The 13,215-nt window shown below is 42.1% G+C and overlaps 1 protein-coding gene across 7 annotated transcripts in view; it reads right to left on the bottom strand.

Annotated features, from left to right (window-relative positions):
• CD86 (CD86 molecule) overlaps positions 1 to 13,215 on the bottom strand; it is an 83,847-nt gene that overhangs the window by 50,359 nt on the left and 20,273 nt on the right. Inside the window, exon 1 of one of the 7 annotated variants that reach the window (XM_066241832.1) lies at positions 8,761 to 8,888. The exons of the other annotated variants lie outside the window; for them this stretch is intronic. Coding sequence (XP_066097929.1) covers positions 8,761 to 8,777 — 17 coding nt within the window. The 5' untranslated portion in view covers positions 8,778 to 8,888. Of the gene's footprint in view, positions 1 to 8,760; positions 8,889 to 13,215 lie in introns of those variants that run through there. 7 annotated transcript variants of the gene reach the window in all.

Below are 13,215 nucleotides of genomic sequence, written 5' to 3'. Positions count from 1 at the left end.
CTTGGATTACTTCTCAGAGGACCAGAACCTGGAGCTATACCCTCAGAGCAGCTAGTATATAGTGTTACCATTGAGCTGCTGGGAGGAATAAGGTAGGCTTACTTCTTTTTTAATTAATTTATTGATTGATTTTAGAGAGCAAGAGGAAGGTGGGGAGAGAGAGACGGAGAAAGAGAGAGATTTTGATTTGTTGTTGTACTTAGTTGTGCATTCATTGGTTGCTTCTTTTGTGTGCCCTGACCAGGGATCAAACCCGCAATCTTGGCGTATAGGGACAACACTCTATCCAACTGAGCTACCCGGCCAGGGTGGCTAACTTCCTTGTCAAATAAAGCTTCTTAACTGCAATTAGGAAGATTACTGGGAATTGAATGTATCTGAATTTTCACAAGGCCTCTGACAGGATGCCTCATGATATGCTTACGAGCAGTATGGGCAAATGTGGGATTGGTATTAGTAAGCTTACTTGGTTAAAATATCAACAGATATTTATTGAGTCAGATATTGTGCTAGGTGATGGGAATATAATGATGAGTAAAACCAGAAATAGCTCCCCTTCACAGAGTTGCTTACAGTTAAGTAGAAAAGCAAGATAATGATCAAATAATCACATAAATAAATATGAAATTAGAATGATGACACAAAGGAGAGGTTCATGATATTTTGAGGGCCAATGATATAAGTCTAACTGGGATTTGAAGAACGAGGTGGTAGATTAAGAGTGAACACATTTTTTGCTACTCCTCCCATGAAGAGGCAGAATCTTGTTTTTTTCTTGATCTTGGGCTGGCTTCAGAGACTTGTTTGATCAACAGAATGTGTAGAAGGGAAGTTTGGGACTTCTGAGGCTAGATCAAAAGAAACTTTGCATTTTCTTTCTTAGAAAGAACTACACTTTCTGGAGTTCTGAGCCACCATGTAAGATGTTCCACTGCCCTGAGACCACTGTGCCAGAGAGGCTATGTGTAGGTGTTTGGGTGAAGAGTCCCAAATGAGTCCACTTTCCAGCTACCTCTGCCAAGTCACCAGGCATGTGGCTTGAATTCTCTAGATCAGAGGTCATCAAACTGCAGCCTGTAGACCAAATCTAGCCACCAGCTACATTTACAAATAAAGTTTTGTTGGAATACAGCCATCCCCATTTATTTAATTATTGTTTCCAGCTGCCTTTTCACTGTAATAGTAGGGTTGAGCAGCTGTAGTAGAGACAATATGTCCCACAAAGCTGAAAATACTTTCTAACTAGCCTTTATAGATAAACATATTCTTGCTCTAGATAAGCACAGCCCGATAGAAATGCAAAGCAAGCCACATAATTCAAAAATTTCTAGTAGCTACATTAAAAAATTAAATATAAATAAGAGAAGTTAATTTTAATAGTATATTTTATTTAATTCAATATATGGAAAATATTACAATTTCAATATGGAATCAATGTAAAAATTATTAATGGAAATGTTACATTATTTCCTGTATTAAATCTTTAAAATTTTGCATTTACAGTACATCTCAATTAAGACAAGCTACATTTCAAATGATCAGTAGCCACAAGTGGCTAGCAACTACCAAATTGTACAGTGAAACTCTAGAGAAGTCCATTAATTAGCTAATACCACCAAGTGTCCTCAGTTGATGCCCTAAGAAACAGAAAAATCACTTAGAAGCCTGCCCAAAGTTCTGACCCACAACACTGAGAGAGAGTAAAATACTTCTTGGGTTAAGCTGCTAAATTTGGGGGCAGTCTGTAATTCACCAATAGATAAACAGAATGGACTGAGTAAGTGCTAAGTAGGTGAAAGGTTGGGGAATGGCTTGGGAGGAATCTTGGCAAAGGAAACAACACGTGAAAGTCACTGAGGCAGAAAACAGATGTGCTAAAGTGAATAGAGAGGTGGGAGAGAAGGCTGGAGAGGTCAGCAGGAGCCAGATCTTTCGTACCTTATGACTCAATTAGGGATTTTGGTCTTTATTTTGAGAGCAATGTGAAAACGCTGAGGATATTAAAGCAGAGGAATGACATAGTCAGGCTTGCATTTTGAACAGATGACTCTGGCTACCGTGTAGCAAATGGCTAGTAGGGAAGCGAGAACAGATGCCAGAAGACCAATCAGTTGACAGTCATTTAAGTGAAAGGAGATGGTGTTTGGCCTAGGGTGGAAGGGGCAGAAGTAGAAAGAAGTGAATAGGTTCAAGCAATATTTAGGATTATAATCAATAGGGTATGGTGAAACATTAAACATGGGACATGAGGAGAAGGTATCAGTTGGTTCACTGATTCATTCATTCATTCATTCATTCATTTGTTCAACAACCATGTGCCAAGAATCATTCTTGTTTAATAGGCTCACAGCAGAGTAGATACTAAAGGATTGGTTTTTTACTTTTTCACTTTCACAAACTGAGTAAAACTATGAATGAAAGCACAGATCATGCTTTTGCTTTCAAATATGCTGATGACACAAAAATGAGTCAGATAGCTACTGGTCAGTTGGTCAGCTGAATTAATATTAATAAGTTCTGAAAAGAGACTCTGATACTAACATGATGAATTTCATGAGGATAAGCATCAAGATCTTAAGTTTTAAAATGACGATTATGAAGTGGAATAAGTGGTCAATAGAGAAATAGCTGCTCCATAGTACATAAATGTTAGGGGGGCATGGGTGATCAAGAATTCACTAAAATCTTAGTGCAGAATTTGGTTACTATACTCTGTGCTTATCAGACTGAATTACCTGTGGTATCACCTTTGGTGAAGTTGGTTGTACTTGAATGACAATGACAAATCAGAACTTATCAAGAAAAGGAGCAAACAATTCACTGGAGGATAATGACAGTGTGTCAAATGAGGAACAGCTTAAAGAACTGGGAGTGATAAACTTGAAGCAGAGAAACCTGCAAGTACATACCAGTGGTCTGCAAATATTTATAGGCCCTCCTGTGGGACGGGACGGCACATGCACTGTTGCTGAAGGGCAAGTAGTTTCCAAAACTGGAAGTTATAGGGATCCAGGTTTCAAATTCAGGCAGGTAAAGAAGAACTTTGAATAGAGTGCTACAACCAAAGACTGGATGTTCTTGTGAGGTAATGAGCTTCTCATTGCCAGAATTGCTTAAGCAAAAGTGGGATAATGATGTGTTGGAGACATTTTAGGAAGGATTCTTGAACTGAGTGAGTGGTTGAACTCTATAACTTTTAAGTTTCCTTTAAGTCACTCCTTACATTCCAAGAAAGAAGGAAAAATAATGTAGACAACCTGGACACACCACCTTTCCCTTTCCCCCATCCTGAGTCCATTTCTTTCATTTTTAGCATAGTATAGGATATGGTGCATTTGGAGGATCTTCCTATCTGAGGAGGATCTGCTAAGCTGATCCAGAGCTTCAGAAGAGATGGAGAATAGCAAGCAATCCTATGGCCCAGAGAGAGAAGTGAAGGTATAAAAGTAGGTCAGACTTAGTCTCAGAATTGTATCCTGGTAATAAAAAAAGATGAGCTAGACATGGTGATATTTGCAGGAGAGTCAATTTCTGATGAGGCTTTTACCCAGAACTGGCTCCAACTAAGCCCTGTCATTCTGATACTCTCACTCCTGAGAATTACCACTACATTGCTTAACAGAATCTTACTCAGAGAATTGCTCTTTTTCTTTCATATTAGCAATTGTTGATTTTCTAGAACTCAACATAGTGGCCTTCTGCCTCTGCTCTTAAAGGGCTTTGCAAAGCTTTCAACAATTCTTTTTATGACAGCCCTTTAAACAGATTCCTGAAGCCTGACCTGTGGTGGCGCAGTGAATAAAGCATTGACCTGGAATGCTGAGGTTGCCAGTTCAAAATCCTGGGCTTGCCTGGTCAAGGCACATGTGGGAGTTGATGCTTCCTGCTCCTCCCCCCTTCTCTCTCTCTCTGTCTTTCTCCCTCACTCTTTCTCCTCTCTAAAATTAATTTAAAACAAAACAAACAAACAAAATAAAATAAAATAAACAGATTCCTGAAGAGGTACAACCCTGCATTCCAGGCATCAAGTTGATGTGTCTCCAAGAACTACTGCCTGCTGATAAACTACTTTTAAATGTTAAATTGTATTCAATTGGATAGATATTTCAGCCATATTCTTTTTTTTTTTAAGTGAGAGAAGGGGAGACAGAAACAGACTACCACATGCACCCAGACCAGGATTCACCTGTCAAGACCTCTACAGTGCAATGTTTTGCCCATCTTGGGCCATTGCTTGGCAACTGAGTTGTTTTTAGCACCTGAGGCAAAGGCTCCTTGGAGCCATCCTAAAGCCCCAAGGGTCAACTTGCTCAAACTAATTGAGCCATGGCTGTGGGAGAAGAAAAGAGAGAGTGTGAGAGAGAGAAAGGGAGGGGTGGAGAAGCAGATGGTCATTTCTCCTCTGTGCCCTGACCAGGAATTGAACTCAGGACATCCACATACCAGGCCATTGCCCTACCACTGAGCCAACTGTCCAGGGCCTCAGTCATATTCTTGATATGCACATATATGCATGCACAGGTATAAGAGCAGAACATAACCCTATGTTTAATGCTTCCTATTGGTATAATATTTTTTGGCAACTTTCTAAGCCATGATCAAATATAATAGCATATAAAAACACATGAAAATGGGGAAATGATCAAGGCCTTTTTGTAGGACAGTGAGAAAAGCTGACTATACTAGAAGAGAGGTGGACTTTGAAAAGATAATGAAAAATTAGTTTCTGTATGTTGGGTAGGATGCTTAATGGGGCCTAGAAAATCAGATAAGGAGTTTATATTTGATTTGAAAGAGAATTAAGAACTTTAGATCAGGGGTCCCCAAACTTTTTACACAGGGGGCCAGTTCATTGTCCCCCAGGCCATTGGAGGGCTGGACTATAAAAAAAACTATGAACAAATCCCTATACACACTGCACATATCTTATTTTAAAGTAAAAAAACAAAACGGGAACAAATACAATATTTAAAATAAAGAATAAGTAAATTTAAATCAACAAACTGACCAGTATTTCAATGGGAACTATGGGCCTGCTTTTGGCTAATGAGATGGTCAATGTCTGGTTCCATATTTGTCACTGCTAGCTGTAACAAGTGATATGACGTGCTTCTGGAGCCATGAGGCATGCATCCCAAGTCACCGGAAGTAGTACTGTACATGAGCAACGCCATGCTTTGCGGCACCACCACATACAGTGCTCCTCTCACTGACCACCAATGAAAGAGGTGGCCCTTCAGGAAGTGCAGCGGAGCCGGATAAATAGCCTCAGGGAGCTGCATATGGCCCACAGGCCGTAGTTTGGGGACCCCTGCTTTAGATTAATAGTTTGGGAGCAACAAATATATAAAATGAAGGTTTAAAGAAAATAAGCCTATCAGTAGCCTAAAGAAGGAGGTGAGGTCTGATATCAGAGTGATCAAGAAAGCCAGGATTAGCCTGACCAGGTGGTGATGCAGTGGATAAAGCATCGGACTGGGACACAGAGGACCCAGGTTCAAAACCCCGAGGTCGCTGGTTTGAGCGCGGGCTCATTTGGTTTGAGCACAGCTCACCAGCTTAAACCCAAGGTCACTGGCTTGAACAAGGGGTCACTAGCTCTGCGGTAGCCCTCCCTCCCCCAGTTAAGGCACATATGAGAAAACAATCAATGAACAACTAAGGTGCTGCAACGAAGAATTGATGCTTCTCATCTCTCCCTTCCTGTCTGTCTGTCCCTATCTGTCCCTCTCTCTGTCTCTGTCACAAAAAAAAGAAAAAAAGAAAGTCATGATTAAAGACTCATAGGCCTGAGATGAAGAGGCTGAGCCAGCATAGGGGCAGTTGGCATGACAAAAAAAGAGATGAGTGTAAGTGATGCCTTCACGAAAACATGTTTTCATGTTTTCTGGTGTAGACACATGAGATGATTGGCTATGGATACATGTCACCCATCCTGGGCTCTGCTTTCCTCGAGCTTCCCCACCAGGCACGTCTTTCTAGTTCAAGCTTCCTCAAGGGAGCAAATCCCCCTGGGCTCCCAGTTTTGAAGAATTTTTCCGTCTTCCTTTTCTAACACTGTCTTCCTTTCATTATCTGTCTTCTCCCTCACCCATTTTGGAGCACAGTGTTTCCACATGGATAAGAATGGGGAAGCATCAAAAATGCATAGGTACAAAGAAGAGATGACTATGCAGATTCTTTAAGAAATTGTTTTTTTTTTAATTGATTCTTTGAGAGAGAGAGAGAGAAACATCAATTTGTTCCTGTACATGTCCTGACCGGGAATCAAACCTACGACCTTTGCATATCAGGATGATGTTCTAACCAACCACACTATCCAGCCAGGGCTATGCAGATTCTTAAGGAGTAGCAGATGCTTTAATTCACTCCCCAATATTGTTGGTAACTAAAGGATTAAAATGAAGAGTCTGTTCTCCGCACTTGCTTATAAGATTGAGCATAGCGTGGCGATAGCATTTAGTTTTTCCTGTCTCCCAACAAGTCTGTCTGCAAGACAGATGCCCAGCTCTCCTGATTATATATAGAATCGGACCTTTCTGTGTCAAGGAGCATGACTTTTTCAAATTGTCAATGGCTTTGGAGACCGCTTCTTCCATTTTGCCAAAAGGTGCCGATAGGTAAGCATCATGCAAAATTTTAATAGGTACTCTGAATCTGTGTCAAGGGCTCTGTCTGCAAAGAATAGAACCAATAGGACACACTAAAAGCAGCCATGCCAATCCTGGCCCCCTAGGGAGCCTCCTTCTGTTCTCTCAGATTCAGAATCATGGTCAAAGAGAGAAAGTCAGTGTTTGAAGAGCCTAATTTGAGAGATGTCCCCCTCTGCCCATTACGAGTACCAGCCATACTCTGGTGCTTGGAATTCCCAAATTACTCATTCCTTGGGTTAAAGCAATTTTGAAAGCCCCTGTTAAAATGCAGATGCTAGCTGGAAGGGAGAACTGTTTTTTGTGTTTTTGGGTTTTTTTGGTTTTAGCCATGAAAAGTTAAATTCAAGTTAATTTATCTAAGTAAGAAATGGAATTCAGAAAGGTATCATCCTCACAAAAAGAGGGAATGGGACCTTTCCCGTCTTGATGGGAGGGGGGGTGAAGAGCACTGAAAACATACTTTTCTTCAACACATATTCAAAATGGTGTCTATTTCCCAAACCTCAGCCTGAATATACACCCATGTATATTCTGACTTGTTCAGAAACAAGTCTCTAATTAGATTAGTATGAGAATAAAGGTCCAGTAAAGGTGGTATGCCCAGCCTATGTCCTTCCTTCCTGCCTCCTAAATATTATTATCCTCCTGACCACAAAAGGTGAATTGTTAACCCTTGCTTGGACTCTAGAATAACCACCCAGTAGCCTCCCTGCCACCCCCTTGTCTGTTTCAGACATGTTTTGCTCTAGTTGATCTCTTCACAGCTTCAATTTCCAGGCCCAGAGACCCCTAAACCCACTCCCACCCCTATTTGATATTTGAAACATTGTATTTGAACCTTGATTTTCTCCTAAAGAATCTGGCTTGGCTCATCTTTTCACCTGTTTTGTTTTCTTTCTCTCCTTCCCACCCTCCACCCTGCCCTGCCTCATCTCCATAAAATCCAACCATCACCTCCACCAGGAAGGGACATCTGACATCCAGGGATATCAGAGTAACTAAAATATCAAACTCAAAGACATAGTTATTAAACAGTGAGCACAATCACTATTTTCCCACTAAGCTAGACGCTTTGAGAGTATAGGGACTGAGTCTTTTAGCTTTTAGGCTCCCTGTTAAAAACCCAGTATCTGGAACATAATAAGCACTCAATAAATAATATATTTAGAGCACACAAATGAACAGAAATTTATAAAAGCTTTCCATCTGTACAGGATAGCTTTTGTAAATAGCACTAATGGCATCTACAGCAGTAAACAGAAGATATATCACAGAACTGTGAATTTGTGCCATAGTTAAATCGAGTCATTTTAGTTCAGAGCCTTAGTCCCAAGATGTAGGTTACAAGTCAGAGAAACAGGTCATCTCCTTGGTGATAAAAATTTGAGAAGACTGGGAAGTTCCCTTGGCCCAAAATTATTTTCACCTGTCTCTCCAGAACCTGAAATAACTATTCGTGAAGGCATTATTTTAAGCATATTTGCAAATGCAAATATGTTCGTGGTATGCAGAACACAGTAAACCACTGATTGCACTCTTTTTTTGCCCAGATATTTCTTTCTGAACGAGCTATTAGGGTCTCTGGTGCCAAGGACCAATACTGAAATGGGGCACTTGGATGGGAAGATATGGAGAAAGGTTCTGGACTGGAAAGAAGGGAAAGGCTAAAGCAAAAAGCAGAGGCCACTGCAGAGGCGATGGGTTTGACCTCCTCTCTTCTGACCTTCCAATTGGCCCAAGGGACTCGTACAGGACCAGTCTCCTTGGATAGCTTGCCCTGGAGTAGAGGTACTAGGAGCACCAAGTACTCCACAGCCAAGAGTAGCTGTCAGTTGTTTAAGTGGCCCCTTCTATTTCCTGCCAGTCCTGTCGCTAAGCACACTAAAGCAGAGAAAGGAATCTGGCCGAAAGACAGTTTTGTAATGCTCGATCTTAAACGCTGCCAGTCTGAGAATCAAGCCTCAGGGTTAAAGGTTTTAAGCATGTACTCCACACCCCTTCTTATCCATTTCCTTGCCGGCCATCAGCCCCACATCTGAACATCTGCACCAGATGCAGTCTACCCCACACCACGCTCCCCAGGCATACAAGCTTTATAAGAACATACCTGTCACAAATGTCCATCCAAAGCAGCTCCCAGAGACCAAATGTACAAGCCCAGTGGCATTCTCAAGAAACACAGAAGCAAGGTATCAAGAACAAATGAAGAGGAGCCTTTGTGAGCTACCCGGTTTTCCTACTACTCCTTGTAGAAAAAACATGTTAGGGCTGAGGCCGGAACGCAAATGCAGAAAGGGGAACTGACTAGAGAGAAATAACACCCCAGAAAGGGCCGGGCTCTTGTTCCAGATTAGATTGGCAGGTGGGCATTTCCACTAAACATAATGACTGTGAATACACTCTCAGAGAGTGAGTGAGTGTAAAGCCCTCAGGAAACCCCCCAAAGACAGCCCCAGCCACAAACATGAAACACACATTCCCTGACAGACGGGCAGATCCAGGAATGGAGCCTTTAGACCCTGAGGGAAAGATTTGGCTCAGCTCAACAAATATTTTACTGGCCAGCCATATGCCAGGCACTGTGTCGCTCTGCAGGACTGCAAGACATAGTCCTCAACCAGAGGCAGCAGAGAGACCAGGTGCTTCACCTGCCACCTTCCCCTCCAAATCATTCATTGAGTACCTACCTCCCCATGGATCCTGCTAGAAGCCAACTAACACACACAGCCCTTATTTTCAGATTGTCCTATTATAATCCTAGATGTCCTAATCTAGAATGTTTCTATAACCTTGGCCCACTATTCCTGGAAGTGAGTGGTACTCTTGAGATGGGGAACAGGTCAAAGCAGAAGTGTAAAATGTATATGAATGCCCAGTGGATTTTTCTAAGCCTAGTGCCTCATCAGGGACAGGCTTTACATATATAATTCTGCTCCCGTATGCATGGCTTCTTTTTCTGACTTGATCAGGCCCTGCAAAACCCTCTGCTCACCGTCTGTAGCATTTGAGCTCAGGAGAGAGGCAGCCCTCTTCAAGCATGCCTCCCCCGACCCCCTCCCTCTCTTGGAGGCTAGGTGTGTCCGCTTGACTGGAGAAACTGAGTGACAAGAGTGAAAGCTGTTTGGGTTGAGGAGGCTTGCTCAGGCAGAACGTGTGGTGCAGCGGAGGCAGTGCAGGCTTGGAACTGGTGGTCCAGGGTCAAATCTTGGCTTGAACACTGGACCCTGGGCAATTTACTGAGTTATCTCCTAAATAACTCAGTAAATTGAGTTTTCATCTATGAAATGTAATAACTTTCTTGCTGCATTGTTGTGAAAAACAAATGAGATCTTGCATGTAAATCACCTGGGCCAAAGTATGCTATGCAGCTATTTAATCTTCATTATTACTTTCCTATCTTCTTTTTGGACTTTCCAATTCAACTTTGAAATTTTCCCTCTATCACTGGAAAGGTGATGAGCATTCTTCCCAAAACAGGTCTGTAAGCCCCTGCACCTTGCACCCGGGCCTCTCAAACCCGTAGGACTCCTGTGTGGGTCCTGGGCCCTGACTCACAGGGTCATCACTTCCCCTTAGCCATTCTACGTGCATACCTTGGAAACTTCATCCTTTATTCGACTAGGCCCCACCTGGGGTTTTCCTCTGGATTTTACAATCATATCTTTTTTATTTTTTAATTTTTATTTTTTCAAGGGTCAATTTGGTTTCCGTATTGTAACATATGAAATTACCCACCCATCAAAACATAGGAGAATTAATTCACATTCAACTTAGTTTTTAAGTTTTTCTTTTCCTTGTATTCAGCAGTCAGAATATAAGAGAGCCTAAATTGGAAAGTCCTGCTATCAAAATATTTGGAATAGTATTTCCCAAACTTTACTCATTCTGCTACTTGTACCACCTAAAATCTGTATTATTTGTTAGACAATGTTTTTCTCCTAACTTTAAGTAAATTTATTGTAAACAGAGTATTTATGTTATTTTGAGGATTAAATAAAATGTATATGTGGTGCCTGGCACGGATTCTGGCAGATAGTAAGTTCTTTAAAAACAAACAAACAGAAGTGTCAGTCCAGCATGTGGAAGTACCGGGTTTGATTCCCAGTCAGAGAACACCGAGAAGCAGATGGTTGCTTCTCCACCCGTTCCCCTCACCCTTTCTCTCTCTCTCCCTCTCCCACAGCATGGCTTGAATGTTTAGAGCAAGTTGGCCCCAGGCACTGAGGATGGCTCCACGGCCTTGCCTCAGGTGCTAAAATAGCTCAGTTGCCTGAGCAACAAGCAATGCAGCAGTGGCCCCAGATGGGCAGAGCATCACCCCATAGGGGGTTGTTGGGTGGGTGGATCCCGGTTGGGATCTGTCTGCCTCCCTGCCCTTTTACTTAATAAAAACAAACAAATAAACAAAAACAGTTGTTTTATTGTTTTATCTTTTCCATCTCTCTCCCCTCATCTACTTATTTTGGTTTCTTCTAGACCAGCCTCCCTCACTGCTGTGAGCTCAGCAGCAGAAATTAAGGATTACACATGGGAGTCTCTTACTCTAAGATTTTGAGTTGCAAGGTTGTCTAAGGTATCTCAGAAGTCATCTCAGTTTCTCACTCCAGCAAGGACCCTCTGATGTCCTGTCTGATAGTTGAATATCCAGTCATTGCTTTCTCACTTATGTTGGAAAAACTCACTGTCCGATAAGACAGTGATAAAAGAAAGGTCTTCTCTATTATAACCTCAAATCCCCCACCCCCCTAAGTACCATCAAGTTGTCCCTGTCCTGTTTTCTGGAACTACAAGAATATATATTAATGTCCTCCTTTATTATAAAACCCTCCAAATACCTGAAAGCAAATTTTATACATATCCTTAATAGTTTTTTCTCTCAACTAAATACACTGCTCACAAAAATTAGGGGATCTTTTACAGCTTCATGTTCATTCTGAAATATCCCCTAATTTGTGTGAGCTGTATATAATCAGTGGCCTCAACTGTTCCTCATATGGAAGAATTTTTTATTTTTTTTATTATTTATTTATTTATTTATTTATTCATTTTTTAGAAAGGAGAGAGAGTTAAAATGAGAGAGAGAGAGAGAGAGAGAGAGAGAAGGGGGGGAGGAGCAGGAAGCATCACCTCTCATATATGCCTTGACCAGGCAAGCCCAGGGTTTTGAACCAGTGACCTTGGTGTTCCAGGTCAATGCTTTATCCACTGCGCCACCACAGGTCCAACTGTTCCTCATATGATGTGATCTCTAGACCTACTCAACTTGCTGGCTGTTCCACTGGCACCTGTCTCCCTATATTTGTCAACATATCTCTTTACAGAGAGGGCTCACAGGATGGAACAGGCAATGATAAGATCACTTTTGTTAATGAGTCAGAGATCAAATTAACCCGTGAACAGTTACATTAGGAGGTTGGCTGACCATGATATTTTCTACATGTGAAGTCAGATTACCATCCCCTGGTCCCATCCTGTTTGTATGTCAGTCTTTGGGGCCAGTTGAAATTACTCTGAATCCCATACATGACTTCCATTGTATTAGCCATCCTTCTAAGCCTATGCCACACGAAAATCTGATAAGGAGTCCTTACCCAAGGGTTACAAGAGCCAAGGACAGAGAGAGTTCAACAGTGATGGTGGTCAAATGATGGTCAACAGTTTCAAATGTGAGAGGAGGGTGAGAAGAACAAAGATCAGTTCCTTGTGCTCACAGAGAAGGAAGTTGCTGGTAACCTTCAGAAAGCTGCTTTTGTGTGGGGCTGCTTCCTCCACTGTCTCACTCTGATCGGATGTTCTCAGGTCTGAGCTAGCCAAGGCTACAAGGAAAAGTAGCGTGAGGGGAGTGTCTACCGGGGGTAGCTGGGTGGGAAAAACAGATACTTTCCTGATATCCTTGCTTAACGTTGCCTGAGAGGTATTTCCCTGGAACCACATAGTTAGGATGGGCTCTGGGAGGCAGTGCTGGAAACCTGTAGACATTTGGAAACACCTAAACACCGTGGAATCTTTCAATCCCAGTCATATATTTGTTGCTATCTACAAGTGGCTTTCTGTGGCCAGTGGTGAAAGGGCAGTCTAAAAGTATTCCAGGTGGCGATGGTACCAGTATAAGATAAAATAAATGTAGCAGCATTATTTATTGAAATATTAATTAGTATTATTTTCTGAGTTTTCTTGACACCGCCCAGGAATTTTTTCAGGGAGAAAGCTAAAGAAACCTATAGTCAAAGGCACTTCTAGGCTCTTATAAAAGCCCCTGGAAGACATAATACAGGTGCCCTCGAAGGTGACAAAAAAGAGACAGAGTACTTTACAGATGCAAGAGGAAGGGAGGGAAGGGCAGAGGGGTGTAGATACTGTGAAGAGTGGGACCAAGCACTCACTCTCAGCACTCCCCAGGGGATAACAGCTTCAGGGGTGCTGGCTCGTGCCTGCAGAGAAGGTGCCCTTGACTCAGGGACCCAGCCTCAGTAGTTAATGTCATTTCCCATTGCAGCATGGGGGCAGAGAGCTGCCAGACTTCAGAGATCACTATGGGCTAGACAGTGAAGTTGCTGATGGC

The sequence above is a fragment of the Saccopteryx bilineata genome, chromosome 8 (genome assembly GCF_036850765.1).
Source record: "Saccopteryx bilineata isolate mSacBil1 chromosome 8, mSacBil1_pri_phased_curated, whole genome shotgun sequence".
NCBI classification, from domain to species: Eukaryota; Metazoa; Chordata; class Mammalia; order Chiroptera; family Emballonuridae; genus Saccopteryx; species Saccopteryx bilineata.
The sequence above is the reverse complement of the archived record's forward strand: the minus strand, read 5'-3'. Positions and strand labels throughout refer to the sequence as shown.